This window comes from Porites lutea, chromosome 12, assembly GCF_958299795.1.
Source record: "Porites lutea chromosome 12, jaPorLute2.1, whole genome shotgun sequence".
Classification (NCBI taxonomy): domain Eukaryota; kingdom Metazoa; phylum Cnidaria; class Anthozoa; order Scleractinia; family Poritidae; genus Porites; species Porites lutea.
This window is the reverse complement of record NC_133212.1, coordinates 22,784,255-22,802,866: the sequence shown is the minus strand read 5'-3', so window position 1 is coordinate 22,802,866 and position 18,612 is coordinate 22,784,255. Positions and strand designations below refer to the sequence as shown.

General features: G+C 38.4%; 1 protein-coding gene across 2 annotated transcripts; it reads left to right on the top strand.

Annotated features, from left to right (window-relative positions):
• Nucleotides 1-7,123: 7,123 nt before the first annotated feature.
• Nucleotides 7,124-17,340, top strand: LOC140921191 (neuronal acetylcholine receptor subunit alpha-7-like). 2 transcript variants are annotated; one of them, XM_073371165.1, is made up of 6 exons: nt 7,124-7,369; nt 13,508-13,662; nt 14,389-14,433; nt 15,161-15,270; nt 15,739-15,974; nt 16,573-17,340. In XM_073371165.1, exons 1-6 carry the CDS (start codon nt 7,300-7,302, stop codon nt 17,289-17,291), a joined length of 1,335 nt encoding a protein of 444 aa, XP_073227266.1. In that variant the 5' UTR covers nt 7,124-7,299; the 3' UTR covers nt 17,292-17,340. The 2 variants fall into 2 exon arrangements, with proteins under 2 accessions (XP_073227266.1, XP_073227267.1); XM_073371166.1 differs by lacking the exon at nt 7,124-7,369 and adding an exon at nt 11,360-11,429.
• Nucleotides 17,341-18,612: the final 1,272 nt, after the last annotated feature.

The window sequence follows — 18,612 nt, the reverse complement described above, 5'->3', positions numbered from 1 at the left end:
TAAAAATTGGAACCGCATTCCCCATGGCAAACTTTGCAGTTTGGGGCCTGGCGATCGCTTCCTCTCTTTTCCTTGCTCCAAGTGTTATATTTTTTAACGTTGGATTTCGATGCTCAAGATTATTCAACACAAAGAAAGATATCCTGGACAGATCTTACTGCGGCAAAGTCGACGAGGAACTTTCCCGTATTCTAGTGGGAAGTGGATTTGTTTTCCTTTTGTTTGCTATTTGTACTGTGTGCCTAACACTTCATGTGTGTGCCGATTCATGGCGTACAAAAAGAGAGGAAATCAGATCAATGAAAACTGCAGCAACATTTGCTGTCTGACCCGACTTTAGGAAGATCTGTGACGAACGATTTTTTTTTTGATAATCGAGAGGTTATTCCTTATCAAACTCAATTATCAAATCAAATATCATATCAAGATTATGCTTCAATACGGGAAGTTGATTGAGGCATGCATTCTTTATAGTCTAGTTTGCACTAAGCGATCATCAAAACATGAACAATATTAAGAGAGTATCTTTGTCCATAAGTGGACTTTTGAATGCCGCAGGGAGTTGAAGACTTGGTGGCCTGCTGTAATGACGAACTTGGGATTTTGGCGCAAATATTCGGGTTGAAAGTATAAATACACCGAAGGCAGCGCTCTTACTATCACTTGCTGAGATTTTTGTATTGCTTTCCAGAAAGTCTTGTTTTCTAGTAGGATACAATGTTGCTCAGATTTTGTTCATGGTATCTTTAGTGTGACAGCTTTGTTTGGAGAATTATAAAACGAGCTGAATTTAACTCCAAGCAACTGAGACTCAGTGAACCGGACAGTCAAGATTCACAACGAGGCTTTCATGCAGTGTCGATCAAGAGGGACTTTTATTAGAGTCTTTTTTGTCAGAGCTTTTTTTGCGTGTCCGAGCGCGAGCAAGTTCGAGGCTTCCTTCAGAAATTTTTATCCATTAGTTCATATCAAGTTGCTCAATGCTATATTTAAATAACAATTTTTTTCAGGTCTCATTTTTTCTGTTGGTCGCGCGCGCAATGTAATACATAATGTATTGAAAGACTAAACGTTTTAGAGAGGAAACATTGCCTTTCATTTCTGAATATAATTGATGTCAGTGACAAGGCGTAATGTTAGGTTCCTTTTTATTAGCATATCGTAGGGTATTGATCTAAGAACAGGCATTATCCCTTTTGAATTCTAATGATAATGTTTGTATGTGACAATGTTTATATAAACTAATGGCTTACTGTGACATCCAGACTTGAGAAGAAAACATTTCTCATTATCTTTAGCCGAAACGACAGTTTTAAATTATTCGGTTATGATTTGTTTGAACAGGTCTTCCAGGCACTCTGAAATGTCCGACCATGTAAAGTTAGTGGCCTCCAAGTAAGACGTCGTTGTATTTTTTAAAACAGAAAACCGCAAAACTTACGCCAATTTTTCAAATATGTGTAAGCTACGTTGCTCAGTTCTCGTCATCAAAGGAAAGGATCAAAGTTAATTTATCGCCGCTTTCATCAAGAAATGGTTCTCAAATACAGGAATTAAAATAAATAAATCACACTTTTGCTTCTCATAATACGGAATCAAGTGATGTTGTTGATTGTTTTATTTATTTAAAATTGAAGTATGGTTTATGCATGTAAACGCTGGGTATTTTTAGACCTGGGTGCCCTCAGGTGCATGCTGGGAAGCTAAAGCATGGGAAATGAAAGGAAGTGAATATGCAAAGACCCTCGCCAAGATTCAGGTCTGTGCAATTTTTCATAGCCGAGATATACGAAATGAAAAATGATGAATGACGGACTAAACTTCTAGAAAATAATTGGATATAGATCGAGGGAGACTGGATCAGTGTTGCGTCGAATTGCACTATGGGACTGTTTGTAGGAATGGACTCTGACCCAGTCCCACGCGTAGCGTTTAAACGGCCAATGCGCGCCGCAGCTCCTTATAAGGCATACTCCACCCAAAAAGCTGTTTAACACAACACAGCAAAAACAGAAGCAGAGGAGGGAAAGAATATAAACAAGCAGATAGTTTACTGCGATGTTCGTAATTCTGAGAGTGCTCATTTGCTGAGGAAGAGTGTGTTAAAGGCCTACAACGCCCCTATCCCCACTAAAGCATTGAATCAGTTATAGAAGACGCGTGTTTTCTTCCAAATTTTTCACATTACCTTCTGTTTATATGATGCACCTTCGGAAAATGTTTAGTTGAACTGGTCTCTACCGAAACTGTCATGAAATTTTTGTCAGTCATGCATCGCTCACATACTGAGCCAGATCAAACGTGTGTCTTAACAAGGATGAAGAGAGCTCAGGAGACCTTTTAATTCTTAATATTACTCAAGAAGACGTTTTATATAGCTTATATATAAATAGATCTTTGACGAAAAGTGAACCCATACAGGTTAATTAATTATATGTCACAGAATACAGAGATCAGCCTAGAAATGTACTTATTAAGTGAGCGAGGTGCATAAATGTTAGTTTTTTCTTCGTTTATCATTTCTCCCTCCCCCCTCCCTCCCTTCTCCTTTATGACAGCGAAGCGCTAACCATCACAACGATAGCATTAAACTAGCTTTTAAACTTCTGTTTTTATTTTTGGCCATCTTCAGTCGGATCTGAGTACAAGACTATCTCGGGAAAAACATCAAAAGTCTTTATTTGGCTAATTTCTATAGCTGGCCCAGACACCTGCTGTTTTTTCTAAAGGAAACACAGCTAATTTAATTCTCAGCCAATCACCCTTCGCCAGATATAATAACCCAGTCTAATCAAAATCTTAGCACTTCTGAACCTGATACCAAATTTTGAGTAGAATTAATGGATAGGTTGTATCGAAAAGAAAGGTAAAAAATATTGAAAAGAAATAGACAACATGCATTAGAGTGAAGTGATGCGCAGTAAATTAAATGTGCCTCTAGAGAGTTTTGTTTGCCGGTCGTACCTAAACAAAATAAAATAAATTTTAAAAGTCTTGTATGTGAAGAGCAACACACGGAGAAAAGGGCTGCCTAAAACCTTTCAGTTGAATCGATCGTTCCATGCATATTAGGATTTTTCCCAAGACTGAACTGAAATGTTTAAGTCAGATGTGTGAATTCATATTCACCTGAACTACAAACGCTTATCAAGTCTACCCGACTGTTTGCTTACACCGGCCTTTATTAACTTGCAATTAGTAGGACAGCGGAATCAGTTTTTTATATGTAAACAATTTTAATAAGCCGATTCACAGCCATCTGGAATTTGTTGTCATCTAGTTCCATATTAGTCTCAAACTAACCTGACAGTAATCTGGCCGTCTGAATGCGTTCTGGCTAAATTAATTTTAATACTGAATCGGGCTCAGTATACAAGAAGGACCGAGAAAGGCTGGTAGATTTTGACTCATCAACTAACTTGATAAACTTTTAATTCTCTTTACGGGCAGCAAATCAGCCGGTTGTAAAAGGAAACACCAGTATATTTAAGCTGGATAACTTTTCAAACAAATTGCCACTGAATTGTTCATTAACAACTACACTTCAATATTCCACAAACGAAGGAAAACAACCTTAAGTATATTTTGTTTGAGGACGGATACAGAACAAGCACTCTGGATCAAAACAACGTTAAGAGACACTATTATCGAAGTCTGCCAGGAAAAATGAGATGCTGTAAGAGGCTTGATTTGAGCATTTGTGGCCTTCTCATCACCACAACTCTTTTCCTCTTTCCAGCTATAACATTCCTCATCATTGCCTTCGAATGCGCCCATAAAATGTATTCGGCAGGGGGAAGGAACAACAACGGTGACTCATGTGTACACATCGACAAAAAAACCATGGTGATCTTGTTCGTCTTTGGATTTTTGTTTTTGCTTATAGGGATTTTGGTTTGTGGATTTGCCTTCCTTATTCACCGAACAAATGGAAAAGAGAAACGACAGGATAGCAGCAAAAGTTAATTTATTTTTCATGAGGCATCGATCGATCCCGATCGGTCAATACAGTCTGATCTTAAGATGCTAAACAACGGCGTAGACCTTAATTGGCAAAAATTGTCATTGCACCATTGTGAAATTTATCATTCGACCATTTAGCTCTATTATTTGGAATTAAAAATGCCCAAACTTTATGAATCTAAATGTACATAATTTTTATCTTTATTCCCCTTTTAAGACAAATGGCTCTTAAAAGCAATATCGGGAAAAAGGTGCGCGGCAAACAAATATCTTCTTTATAATTAGTGGATATAACTTATCGCATATATGCAGTACTGAGATATGTCAAATATATGTACTATTGAAATATACTTATGGAAAAACAATTAGCATAAAACACCTGTAAAATACACGAAAGGGTGATATACACAGTTTTTTTTCAAATTTAGATCAAAGTAATGAAGTAACTAATTAAACGACCACAACTTTCAATTTTGCTTACTCTCTGGCAATTTTTACGTTTAAGGGAAAACATAATTTAATTGACTCTCATAATGTTTTATCAGATAATAAAAGGGAATTGTTCTTATAACTCGCTCATTTCTGGAGCCAGTGTCTTAGCTTTGAAAACACCGCCGCCTGCTCCTTGTAAATCTACTTGCAAATGGACCAAACAACTCCCAACATTGGTGGGCCAACAATGATGGGAGTTGTTGCCTCCGTGTTGGCAGTGATGTGCAAACGGGTGCAACAACTCCTAACAATGTTGGGACATGCAGTGCATCGTGGGGAGGATACAACCCATAATGCTTGGGAGACCAGGTGTAATGCGCATGCGTGGCCCCAAGAGTGTTGAAAGAGCAGTGCAAACGGCAACATTGTTGCGCTAAGCTTCGGCGATCAGGGAACAAAAAAAAATTGGGGAGTTGTTGGCTCAAACGTTTGACCGGGTTCAAACTTTGCGCAACAATTCCCAACAACACGCAACAACAAGCAACAACATGCAACAGAGTGTGCAAACGGACGTGTGCCTCCGCTTCCGGATTTTCTTTGATTGACATGAACACGTGACAGTGAGACACGAACATGTGTTTTGAGTCTTTGGGCTGAGGACAGTGTTCACGTTTTGATAGTCGACTTCTCGACAGGACGCAACAAATAACGTCCAACAATGCTGGGAGTTGTTGGCCAACAATGTTGCCTCCTTCCCACGGGGCCAAGAATTTGCTGACAAGGAAGCTATTTGTCAAGTTTTTCGATCACCACGAACAATTTAGGCTTGATTACCAACCGCTGATAGGGAACTGAGCCCACGCTCTTCCCGCCCTCCTCCTCCTCTCTCTTCTCGGGGCGGACACGAGAGAGCGACGGAAATCGTCGATCCCACGACCAATTCCTTTCGCGGGAAGTTTTTTCGTGTTGAGAAAGCCTCGTTTGACACTGTTGAAAAGTCAAATTTCATGCCTTTAAACTTACCACGAAAAGTGAGTAAAAGTGGACGTGTCAGTGTGGTAGCGTTGCGAAATTTCGGCCGTTTTCTCAGGCTAATTACCAAAACTAACATTTTCTGGTTCTGTCTGGTAATAATTAATAAACAGAAGTTGACCACACTTAGTAAAACTAAATCAAAAATTGTACTGACGCCTGCTAATTATTAAAACAGTTAGACTTTCTAGTCTTATCGGTTAAAGATAAACCGTAAACCCAGTTTCACTCCATTCGTTCACATGATAATTTTGTGAGACGTTGAAAAACCCGTACACTGTTCGTACAGAGTAAGGGACGTAATGACCAGAGTGATGAACTTATTAGTCTAGCTCAAATTCACATTCACATTAGGGGGCATTAAAACTGCGCGGCCGCCTTGAGCAATCTGGCAAATGTCTCCCAGTAATGTTATAAATCATATCGTAAAAGCCTTGGGGAAATGGATGTTCAAGTTTTTAATCTTTCACCTGAACTCTTTGTTACTTCAAAGTACTGGAAACTGTTTTGGCGGGAAAGAAGGTCGCAAAATCAGAAAAAAAAATGACGCAGCGATCACTTTTTAAATTTACATACCTTTTTAAAACTCCCTTAAGGGGGGAGTCTGGTTAAAATTTGGGGGAAATGATGGTGATTTGGGAAGGAAATATATGAGTTAGAATAGGTATACACATAAACCAGTTAGTCCGCTAATGGGAGGCACCTTGTTGTGGTGGTGGACTATATCTGGTAATTCGGTCTACTAATTACTCACTTCATCTTTCAATTTTTAACAACCCCCAAATCCAACATTTTCCCTTTTTCTCCAAATTTCAAACATCTCCCCCCTCCTTAAATTTACACATTGAAAACACTCGATTAATCATCCAAAAAATCACAAATAATTATTGAACTAAGGACTATAACTTGATTGAGTCACTTTTTGATTGAATGAAATCTTGGCTAGATATTTAAGAGACAGGGTGGAAATCAACGAAAAATAATGCTTTTAATGTACTGCCCGCTGAATAGGGTTTATTAGTAGTTGTAGCAATGTACTTTTACGCAATATATTGTGAAATTGTGCCTGGAGTCATTAAAGCATAAATCATAATGATTACCTCTAAACCCGTTTGGGAATTAGTAATTCTTAACTACATTGCTCTATGACACACCTTTAAAGATCGTTATCACAGAGTACAAATAAAATCAAACATCTTGTTGACTCAGGTGAGGGTAAGCAGAGAAGCACAGGGAACTGAAAACTAGGCCTCGAGGCTCCTAGCTCTTAGCTTTTTACCAGATCCAATATCTCCCGTTGTTTGCAGAGGCGTATGGATATAAGTATATAAGTCGTGGCCAATGCCAAATCATATCAACTGGTTGTATGATCTAAATATTAAAAAAATTACTTTAGCCTATCATTAATCATCCGAAACAAAGTGAATTAATTGATCGGAAACCCAATATACTTTATTTGGCCGGTATTGCGCATAATGATCAAGACATGTATTTAATTCGCCTTAGTCATTCAGTATTGTGAAGGTGTGGTTAGATCTCTTTGGTAAGTAACTCATCCTTCATCGTATTCCAGTACATTTTACCTCTTCTTGATTTTTCTGATATTATGGGCGTATTCTTTGGATCGACCGGTATTTGTAAATATGACGTCACATAATCCTCAAATTTAACGCATTATCAACACATGCACATTTTATTTTCTTCAAACTTATAGTGAATCGAGCCACCTTGAGAAATCAAAATACTGCAAAAGTTCCGCCCTCCGCCTCCGTTACGGGTTAAATTATTCACACGAACTAAAACATCAGAAAATTAACTGTATAAAGACTTCTGAACCGATTTGCCCAGAAAAAGTGCATCGGCAGATTCGCGATGCGTCAAGCCTCCAGAAACTCCATCATGTTTTCAATGGTCCTCCCATTATTTCTCTCTGCTTTTTATGGTAAGTTTAATTTGTTCTTAACCTTACACCGGAGCTGAATAAAATATCACCGTACACTATTAACTACATTTCTTTGCTACGTTATGTACACCTCATTATTTGACATTATTAGTTTACTATATTTTATTATCATGTATCGTAGCTTTTCTTTTTTATAGCCTATAAAATTAGTTTAGTTACCAGCAAGAAATGATATTTGATTTACTTTGCCTGTTGTAATCTGACTTCAACCAAGTCAAACAAACCGTTTTTGGTTTAAACTTACGGTGATTCCAAAAGAAGAGTACCTTGGTTCAAAATTCGTCAGCCATTTTGTTTTATAACTTTGGAACAAGATCGTGCAATAACTTACCCATTACTTATCATTTTGCTTCCAGAACCAACTCATGATAATTAGATTAAGAAAGATTCACGTTTTAGCCATTTTACGACGAAGTTTCAAAATATTGGCAGGATGTTGCAACCGTTTGAACAGTCCTCCATGATTTACACACATTTTAGGGTTTTTTTATTATTAGGTCAACGACATAGCCAACCCTTCTCAAATAAGTAGTATCTGATCAAAGTATAGTTTATTTCGTTAAAAATGTTCTTAATACTATCAAGTTTCGCTGAATGTTTGCTAGGATATTCTGAAACCAAGGTAAACTCAAAGCAGTAACCGTTTATTTAAATTAATTAAAGCGCTTTTGCGTTCTCCTCAGAAGAGTACGCGTTTCCAATATTTACAAATTGAAATTTTTATTTTATTTCGAGATCAACTGTTACTTGAATTTAACATTTTAGTACGGATCTGCAAATAGAGAGGGAGGGAGTGAAACCTTTAGTGAATAATATTGAAACTGACCTTAAAATTTTACAAAGGAGAAAATTGAAAAACGTAGAGGTACGATACATAATTATATTGCATGTAATAATGAACGTTGTAAGTAAAGGCTAGAAAATTTGAGAACAAACATCGCGTTATTAATCATGATTTAGCTGTCGTCCGTTTGTTCAGGTGATGCGCTACTGACTGACGTTGTTAGTTTTAAAAAGATCTTTTAAACTATGATGGAAAATGAAGACGTCACCTTAATATATTTGTGATCATCCCAGACAAACATCAAGTGGCATAGTATATTTAATTTTTACATGCTTTTCATTTTAAGATTTTACACCTAAAGGGAAGCTATCTTTGAAATATAACTATTAATTAATTTTTGCCGCGAGTCACTAGAACGTGAAATAGGCCCTATTTTTGCTTGCCTTATTAATTGAGGAATATTTAGAGGGGGTGGTTTTGAGACTCTGTTTGTCTTGCCGAAATATTGTAAAACAAGGCATGCAATATGATGTTCGATCATTAGGGTCTTTCTAGATTACCTTTTGATTGTGGCCTGGGCTTGACTGATTTCTGTAAACCCAGCCTAAGAAGTGTCAGGATCATTGCTCATGGCTTTGCAACTTATTTCAAGGATAAAATTAAATTAAAACAGAATTCAACAATGCTAATCCATGTTGTAGCTTTAATTTTAGTTCTTTGGAATTTTAACGAGCTCGAGATATACGAAAAGCCAAGTTATCGTATAAATTGCTGCTACCTTTGTTTCCATGTTAACTCTACATTCGTGAGTCAACTATTCTTACCGATAACCACTCAGCAGATAAACATTTTAAACTACAGCGACAAAAGGTGGTCAGAGTTCTCTTTCTTTTTTAAAAACTCTAGATCTTTAATTGCAGTAAAAGCCATCGTCTCTTTTGCAATTTTGTCAGTTTAATAAGGTTATATTTATAATATTTCATGTAAAACTCACTGTTGGCCAACGTAAACGCACGGCTGGATTCCGTCATCGGCTAAGTCGCAGAATTTAAAGCTAGACTAGTCGCTAAGATACTTCCGAGAAAGACAATCGCGAGTTGAAGGAGAGCCTTGAGTTCTCCCAGGAAGACATCACGGACTTGAAACCATGCTCATCCCGACTACATGAAGTCGAAGAAGAGATTGAAATGATGTGCGGTTCCCTCGAATATTATTACACTGAAAAGATTGTATATCCGGCTGGAGAACCAAAGTAGAGGAAACCTGGGACAAGACCGAAACCAAAGTGAAGGAGATACTCAAAGAGAAGCTTGACCTCGATGAAGAACCGCATATCGAGCGAGCTGATCGAGTCAGAAAAGCATATGCTGCAACTGACTCCGCAAGACGTCCAAGGACCATCTTTTGTCGCCTTTGCGATTGGAAGTAAAAAGACAAGATCTTCAGAAGTGCAAGGAGAATTAAGCCCCCTGGAATTTTTGTTAATGCGGAAGATCTGGCACAAGAAACCCTTGACAAGATTGAGGAGCAGCGTCCTATGTTTGAGAAGCGAGAAGAAACGGGAAAATAGCCGTTTATTTCGTTTTGGACAGGATGGTTATTAAATAGAGAATTTCGCGTCCCAGTTAAGTACAGCTACGTAGTGTTGATGTGCTTTAGCATTCTATAATATTCATAGTATGTATTCAAATATTTATTTTTTTATCAGCCATGCGTGGTTTCGATCCCTAATCACATTTTACCTTTTCATGCCTTAGACGATCATGGTTTTAACCTTGAAATTTACCAACGTCAACATGGTCCCGGGTCCTGAGAGACTTTCTAGCCTAAATATACCATCCTTTATAGTCAAGTCACAATCCCCCCCCCCCCCCCCAGTTCTCAGCTTCACACTGAAGTTTTTTTTAATGGTTCCTTTACACAGTCAATATTCTTCAACTCCACAACCCAAGATGAGGTCTGGTCTCTGAAATTGCAAAAACATTTCTTCCAAGCAAAGCAGCTAGCTACGACCGGATTCCAATGACAGTCATTAAGGAGTCTATTCTACTGACTTGATACCGAACCACTCACCCATATCATAAACTTGTCTATTTATTCCTCCTTTAAGAAAATACTGAAGATTAAAATATTAAGTGAATACTAAAACTGATAAAAAATCTTTCCATCTTCGACCTTTCGCCATAGTTGCATCCTTTCTTCAATTGATGTAAGCAGCTCTAGACAGTAGTTCGAGGACGCCTAACCTCTCACAAGTTCTGGTCCTGTAGTTTCCTTTTAAGCCCCATCACCACTTCTTTTTTTGATGTTTGGAATGCAGTTCGACTAACAGAGGAATGAATGTGCAAAATCATACAATCAATTCTTTTGAAATATAAAAAAGTATTAGACTTTTGACTGCGCTTATTTCTGTCTGTTAAGGTTATAAGACGGTTACGAGCGCATGACTCGATACCCTATTACTACCACGTCCAGCTAACATATTTCTAAGAGCTGGGAGGGAAAAAAAACGTCATTAAACATTAAGGGTCGGGTATTTAAAAGACTTACTTAACTAACTTAAGATAATCGTAAGACAATCAGGCTGGTCCGTTTATAACTACCTAGATCAGGTTAGAGAAGTGACTTAATGCACATTTCTGTTAACAATACGTTTTGATATAGTCAGCCAATATAATCAATAAGCTCAAATGCTAGATCATAAATTTTTAAAAATTATACGACTCCCCACCCTATCCCAGTCGCCTACCTTTCCGACTCACCCGGTTGCCTAGCAACCAGAATAGTTAAACACGCCAGAATACCACTGCCAAACGTTTGTGCCAGAATTCCTTACCTTTGTGTAATTTCCCGGCGCCGCAAAATGTAAATGTGCCCTGAGGTTCCCCTGACGTTACGGAGTGGGGGAACTCTAAATAAATGTGCGCACAAGCGTGACTCGAATCGTAAGTAGGTTATGAATACGTGACCGAGCTTAAATATTAGCTAATATTTGAATAACGCGCATATTCTAGTCTGCGGTGCACACACCAGCGTGAGAGATCGGATGCTCAAACATCAATTCTTCTACTGTTTAAACGCAAATTAGGGTATTTCTGAACAATTCTGAACGCTGAGGCCGGGAATATGTTAGAATAACTAGAAGAAGAAATCACGCAGATTAGGGTCATAATTGACCAGAAAAAAAAGAAAAAAAGACAATGGACCAGATTACAATCTCTCCAACGCTCCTCCAGATTTTCTCTCTATTTGACGGTAAGTAGAATTACGTACACTCATTTGTGGCTTAAATACATGCTAATACTGTGAGATATGTTCAAGTCAGTTGTGTAACTACCGTAACTACCGTAAAGTAACGAAAGTAACGACCCCTCGAAAGTAGCGAACCTCCGAAAGAAGCGATAAAATGTCACAGGTGTTAGCAAATCCCGAAAGTAGCGATCCCCCAGAAAATAACGACCCTCCGAAAGTAGAGACCTCAAAACTAATTTCCCTTTTTGAAAAAAATAACGGACATGATAGATATCCTGAACAAATTAAATGCCACACTGATCCGAGGTTTATTAATAATGATTATTTGCCATTCAATTTATAACCCTCAAATTAGAGGAAATACATTACTTTTTTTTCTAAAGTATTCCTTTCACATTTTTTTTGCGATTTTATTTTTTGAAGTGCCCATGTGGAGTACACGTTTTAGCAATCCGAAAGCAACGACCCCCTGAAAGTAGCGAGCCTCCGAAGTAACGAGGGTCGTTACTTTCGGAACTTTACGGCAATTTGGCAATTAAAAATGGCCTTGAGCCTGTAAAGAAATAAGTAATTTATAGTATTCCCTGTCTCCCAGCTATTTTTCTTGTCCAAAGTCGCAGACGTGGACAATGCAATTTTTTAATTAAGCTTCAATACTTGAGCAAATAATCACAACTCTTATGTGACTCTCGTTGTGTAACACTGTTTGTTTTACGGCAACATGCACTACGTAGTTTTATTTTGCAAAATTAAAAAATATATATATATACGTATAATTTTTTTTAATAATTGGAATATGACAGTGGCCCATCACAGAGGGTTAATATATTTATCGCTCCCAACTTTTCAGCAAAAATGACGAACGAACAAATCCTCATCACTGCTTATTTATCCAGTGATCAAACTGATTGCGAAATGTTTTTTTTCCGCATCCTCTGTCACACAGTGAGTGGCGTTTTTTAAATATTTCTCTTTATCAGAGATGACATATCAGTTTCTCTTTGAGGCTCCACTGTCTTTTTCTGAAACGCCAGTAGTCAACCAATGTACATAGTATGTTTCAAACATTAGATGTATTTTAATGTTCATTTGGAAGCCATACAAAATGTTTGAGCAGCGCGTCATACTGATCACACAAAGCCGAGGTGATATTATTCACAAAAAAACCTTGCGTGTTTGCGATGCTGGTATAAGTTCGCGCCAGCAAAGTGGGAAAATTGAAATACAATTAAAAATACAAAAATAAAAACCAATACATCTATGTTTATTTCGGAAAGTAAATTTTTGACATTTAATCTCTAAAACTTGTTTTCCTCAGGCTTTCTAATTCCCTGCATTCTGTTCCTTCCTATTTCTGCCTTCTTTCTAGCTACTTTGTCTCTTCCCGCGTTTGTTTCTTCAGTCTGTGCAGCAAGCGTTTCGCTCCCTCCCTCCCCCAGGTTTCGCTCTCGAGTCCCAACTTTTTGGTCGAACTTGCGGGGAAACGCTCGCTACGCAAGCTACCGTTTCTTGCCTTCCTGCGTAGCTGGCGGAGTTTTTTGCGTGTGATGGGTTTGGCGAAGAACCCGTTATTTTCAGCTGTTTGTCAAAGAAAAGGAGAGGCCCTGGATAGGAGACATATTTAAACGAAAAAAAAAAAGAGAGAGATATACGAAAAGCTAAGTTTTAGTATAGATAGCTGCTACCTTTGGTTCCATGTTAACTCTGCATTCATGAGCACTGCCCTCTGATTTGTATACAGCAGATAAGCATTCAAACTTACAGCGGCAAAAGGAGTCAGAGTTTTTTTTATACAGTAAAACCCCGTTAATACGGTCACCAACGGGCCAAAAAATTTGGCCGTATTAACTGGGTGGCCGTATTAACGAGGGTTTTTTTTTTACAAGAAAATGTATGGCGGTTTTCGTCAGGCGCCAAAAAAAGTGAACGTAAGGCGGGTTTCACTGTACTTTAAATAATCGCGATCTTTATTTGCAGTAGAAGCCATCGTCTTTTTTACAATTTTGTCATTAAATAAGGTTATATTTATAAGAATTCATGTAAAACTGTTGTGTTATCATGATCTGATTGCTTTTTTATAGGCCGGGTTTTATGCCGTTCAACCAGTTCATCTTGGGAGCACAAGATCCGCGCAGATCTGCTAGAAAACTACGACAAAAAAGTTCGCCCGGCTATCAGAGGAAAAAAGCCTGTTGAAGTGTCCTTTGCGCTAAGAGTTGGCAGGCTTGTCAAAGTGGTAACTATAAACATTTCTTGATTTAACAAATCGACTACAATTTTCCATGGTCTATTTTTTTTAACGACCATACCAAAAATGATGTTAAAATGTTCAAAACTTAAGTGGAACCAGGAGCCCCAGGCGAGTGTGTTTCAGTTTCCGTTCCGATGTTCTATACTCTTATCGACTATAACCGTCGACCAACCAGCGCGTGAGAAATCGCTTAGTTGTTGTAAAAAACCGTTTTGATTCCTTTCTTAATGATGGTAGCTTTCTGTTTTGCTTGTGTGATCGAATCTAACTTCATTTATTTGAAGAATGTGAATCAGAAGTAGTCATGGTGTCGCTCTTTAAGGATCGGGGTTGTCATGGTGATAGCGAAACTACCGCATACAGATTTATCTTCACGCTAGTTTGTGTGTTTTTTGTCCCACGGAAGAAAAACAAAAGTGAAGAGCTATTGTCAATATACCGTGCGTCGTGATTGTTATATACGATGGATGAGTCATCTGAGATCACTTAATGAAGCGTTTTTAGTTGAACGTTCACTTTGTGGTCTTGGCTGTTTCTGAACTTTGGCTAGTAATTGTATTTAACTTGATTCATTGCGTTTTTTCCTTTTTTATTTTCCAAACAAACTATTGTGCATTTTTGGGGCCCAGTCATTTTGAACTTACCAATTGGGCGCAAGGGCAAGCAAAGCATTTTGATATTTTACTAATTTTTTTTTTGCGTGTGCAATAGGACAATAAAGAGCAACTTGTAGTACTGGACACGTGGGTTATACAGGTGAATATCGGATAATCACATTTCTCCTAGTTTTCATTAAAGTATTCGCATAAATATCCACACCTTACATTCAACTTAGTAGCCCGCTTGGTTAGCCTGCGAGCAAGCTCTCCTACTTAGGCGAGCCTCGCGAGAACGCGCGAGCCAGGGGCCGAGGAAAGGAACATGGTTTTCTTTCCTTTGTCCCTCGCGGGGGCTTGCGCGTGCCCGCGATACTCGCTTCGCTCGCCCAAATAGAAGAGCTTGCTCGCAGGCTATATATTCAGCTTAGTAGCCCGCTAGGTTAAAATTATGTATTATTGCTAGTATGTACTTAGTTACTTGACAACACGTTTGTTAGGCTGTTCTTCTAACGAAGCCAGGGTGAATTTAAGCTTTCCCTTGAATGTAAAACTTTCGAAATCCTCTGCGTAACCTCTGCCTTTAAATTTGATGATTGAACATAATTGAGGAAATTTAGCTTGGTCTAGTTTTTAATTTTGTGTTGATAAATTACCCAGCATTTTTAATGCTCATTATATTTAACCTTGATTCTTTTGTAAAATTTACGCTTGTCCCCAATCTTCTTTTTCTGAATAACAACTAACCTCTTTTGTATTTAAGATGGTATAACTTGGTGACATCATCAAGATTCGAAATGAAGACCCTTCTTCTCGTTTTTTAAATAAAATGAGAGTTAGGCCTCTTTTCGAAGACTTCTGTAAACTTATTTTTTGTTTGCTTGCAGCAATGGCGAAACCCATTTCTAACTTGGAATTCCAGCGATTATGGTGGTCTAGACCGTATTTTTTTCTCTCCCGGTGAAATTTGGGTACCAGACATTGCTCTTTATAACAAGTAAGGAATCTTGAAACCTCCTCAGTAAGATTAAATCTTGGAATTCGTTTGATTTAGCACTTAAACCCTTACGTTTTCATTTCTTTGAAGGATCAGAAAGATTGCATTAAAAGTAGTTAAGTCTTCATTTATTTATGTGATAATCTCTTATAACGAGAGAATAACAATAATTCTGATTCTCAGCTCTTATTAACCTACGACTGTAAAGTTTCGCAACTTTTCTTAATTTAGAGCAATCACTTTTAAATTTGGCATATCCACTAATATTAACGCGCTCCTTTCTGTGTTGTCGACGGATTTTCCATAACCTGTCCTTGTCAAAAGTTAAAAAAACCGTGAAAATGTCTATTACGGGCTCTCGCTATTGAGGATACTAACTCAAGGTCCCTGCGGTGTCCGCGACAAAGGGAGTTGACTATACTCAGATTAGTAACTTTCGGATTCAATGCATTGTTTATTCCTCCACAGCGGTGATGATAATATCAATCTAGCTGGAGGTCCAAGCAAGTTTGTCACAGATGTTGTAGTTGATGACAGAGGAATGTGCCGTTGGGGAGGACCAGCTACGTTCAAGGTCAACTGTAAAATGAAGATCGACCAATGGCCATTTGACGAGCAGCACTGCAAGCTCGGATTTGGCTCCTATACTTTCGGGAAAAACCTATTAAAACTCAAACTATTCAAGGACAAAAGCCAACTTACAAGTAAGTCACAGGGTGTATTGACTGCACTTTTCGCTGAAACGTTGTCTTATCATCTTTAATTAGTGTTACGAACCGTTGCTACTTTCAAGGTGTTAGTCCAACCCCGTCCTTAGGGCGAGGGGCGTCCCAGCTCCCATTTTGTAATTTTAGTATCCGTTGGGGTTTCAGCACAGCAGTCACTGAAATCCACTGGCATATTATACTTGAAGACGTTAACTATAAACTGAGAAGCGCAAAATTTTGTAGGTATATGTTTGCTCGGACTACTAAAGTAAATTAACGATCATTAAAGCTTGGATCTAATTCCCTTTTTAATGTGATTCTCAAGCACATTTCTAAAATTCAAAGTTTAAGTCATCTAAGAGAAATAGGGAATGGTAAAGTAAACTAAACTGGGAAAACTAGGAAAAAACATCAAATTACCGATTGATCGATCACGCGCTCTATTGTGCATGTTTGAAAATTGCAGCGGAGTGTGTTCTTGCCCCTTCCCATGAGACCCCACGCGGCTCAACCTACTCATGGCCCCAATCTTGTGTCACCTCAAAAACACATAAATAGCGCCTGGGTACAAACCTGCTTCAACCTTTCTTTGCAGATCGTTTTGTGGAAAGTGGAAACTGGCGCATAGAAGAGATCACGTCCAGACTCTCCGAAACTGACCATGGAAACTGTTGCAGGTTTAACTTCAGCGAGGTTGAATATACCATAAAAATGAAACGCAAATCGCTCTACTACACGTTCTACGTTACCATCCCGTGCGTCATTCTCACGATTCTTGCCTTTAGTAGCTTCCTGATTCATGTTGAAAGCGGGGAACGCATTGGATTCGTCACCACTGTTCTTCTCGCCATGACAGTTTTCTTACTCATCATTCCATCGTGGTTGCCAGTCACTTCAGACGGTCTTCCCATCCTCGGAGTGCTTCTTGAAGCCACCATGATTATAATAACTCTGGTGTTATTCGCCAATATCGGGGTGCTGAGAGTGTACTTCAAAGAGGGAACGCCTCCAGACTGGGTTGAACGCATCTGTTGTCTTTGCATCGGACGAAGACGTCAAAATATTCAGCAGATTCACGCGCAAGGTGCTGAGGGTCCTTTGTCAAAGGCTGAGAAATCCGTTGCTTCTATGGTAACCATTGAGATGACTGGGTCCAATATCGACACCACTTCAGCAACTGAACATTGTGACAAGAAAGGAGACGACCATCTCACCTGGCAAAGAGTGTCTACAATAATGGATCGTGCGTTTTTCGTAATATTTGTTCTGATTTCTTTGACATCTTACGCCGTTTATACAGCAGATGCTCTTTAAGATGTTGCGAGGCAAAGAGGGGAAGGTGGAGTGGAGAAGATGTTCATTCCTCCCCCTTATTTTGCATGCTTTGGCTAGTACATCTACGTATAATCTCTTAATAAAAGCTTTCAACCACAAAAAATCATTATTTAGGATACGACAGAACCATGAACGGAACGTTGAGACTCCAAACTTGTAAGCTGGAGGGTTAGGGCACTAAGTATATTATAGACTACTTATTGTACTTTTTCTTTTCAAATTAAATAAATGCATTTGTCCGGAAGCAGTATATATTTTACCAGCTTGTGATAACGAAAATGAATCTTCAAATCCACACGTAACGGTTTTTAGTACCTGTTAAAAATTTCGCAGGCACAAACAAGGGTCAAACAAGCATACTGATCATTGAATGAGAAAACAACGATTAAACCCCTGTTCGCAGATCGATTATTTACCTCTTGTCTTCTGCACATGCCAACGCACAGAACTGCTCTGATGGCCACTGTGAAACCGAGAGATTTTGCTCACTCTGGTCCAATATAATTGTTTAAAAGCGGAAAATATCACGATGAGCAGTACCGGATCTCTTGTGGAACACTTAGGTATTAAGTGAGCTGGTTGAAGCACTTGCACACCCGTGTACAATCTCGTGCACAGTTGAAAAGCAAATATAAACTCCATATGGTTGCACATGATTGCCTGCCGAAGAAGATGGAGATGTCAGTGCATGTTCATTATTTGTTGAATTGAAAGAAATGTGCTATCTAATTAAGCAGGCATTTGGTTGTTTGTCATTTTATAAAAACAATCATTTTCCTTTTTTTCTTAGTTTTAAAGGCGAAAATTAAAATGAAAAAAAGCTAGATCCACGTGCATCAATCAGACCAGAAAATTCCTGTTAAACACTTACAGTAATTTTGCTTCGTAATCCTGATAGGAGCAAACAAAGTCACCCTTTGTTGTTTTCTCCCAGAGAAAAGAAAGGAAAAATAAAAAAAAGTGCACGTCTCACAGCTTTTTTCATTAAGGCATCACTCTCTTCATCATATTAAGATCTATTAAAAGTAACAAAAAATAAAGCCTCCTGTGATATGTTTTGTCTGCGTTTGTGTACAACGGTTTTGATGCTTGGAAGTAGTTGGACTGACCGAGGAATTATGTGCAAAAACATTCAATAAAATTATTTTGAAAGATAAAGTATTAGACTTTTGACTTGACTTTTTATTGCACTCATTTCTGTCCTTTCACCAACATCTTAGAGAAAGTGATCCTGCGTAAGGTCATACGACAGTCAATGAGCGCATGACTCGACACTCTATTACACTATACTACATCCAGC

What these genes read in the sequence shown, in the direction of transcription:
- LOC140921191 (XM_073371165.1), top strand. Translation starts at nt 7,300, where the DNA reads ATGCGTCAAGCCTCCAGAAACTCCATCATGTTTTCAATGGTCCTCCCA. An exon ending in TGGACACGTGGGTTATACAG is followed by an intron (nt 14,434 to 15,160) that starts GTGAATATCGGA and finishes GTTTGCTTGCAG; the next exon opens with CAATGGCGAAACCCATTTCT. An exon ending in GACATTGCTCTTTATAACAA is followed by an intron (nt 15,271 to 15,738) that starts GTAAGGAATCTT and finishes ATTCCTCCACAG; the next exon opens with CGGTGATGATAATATCAATC.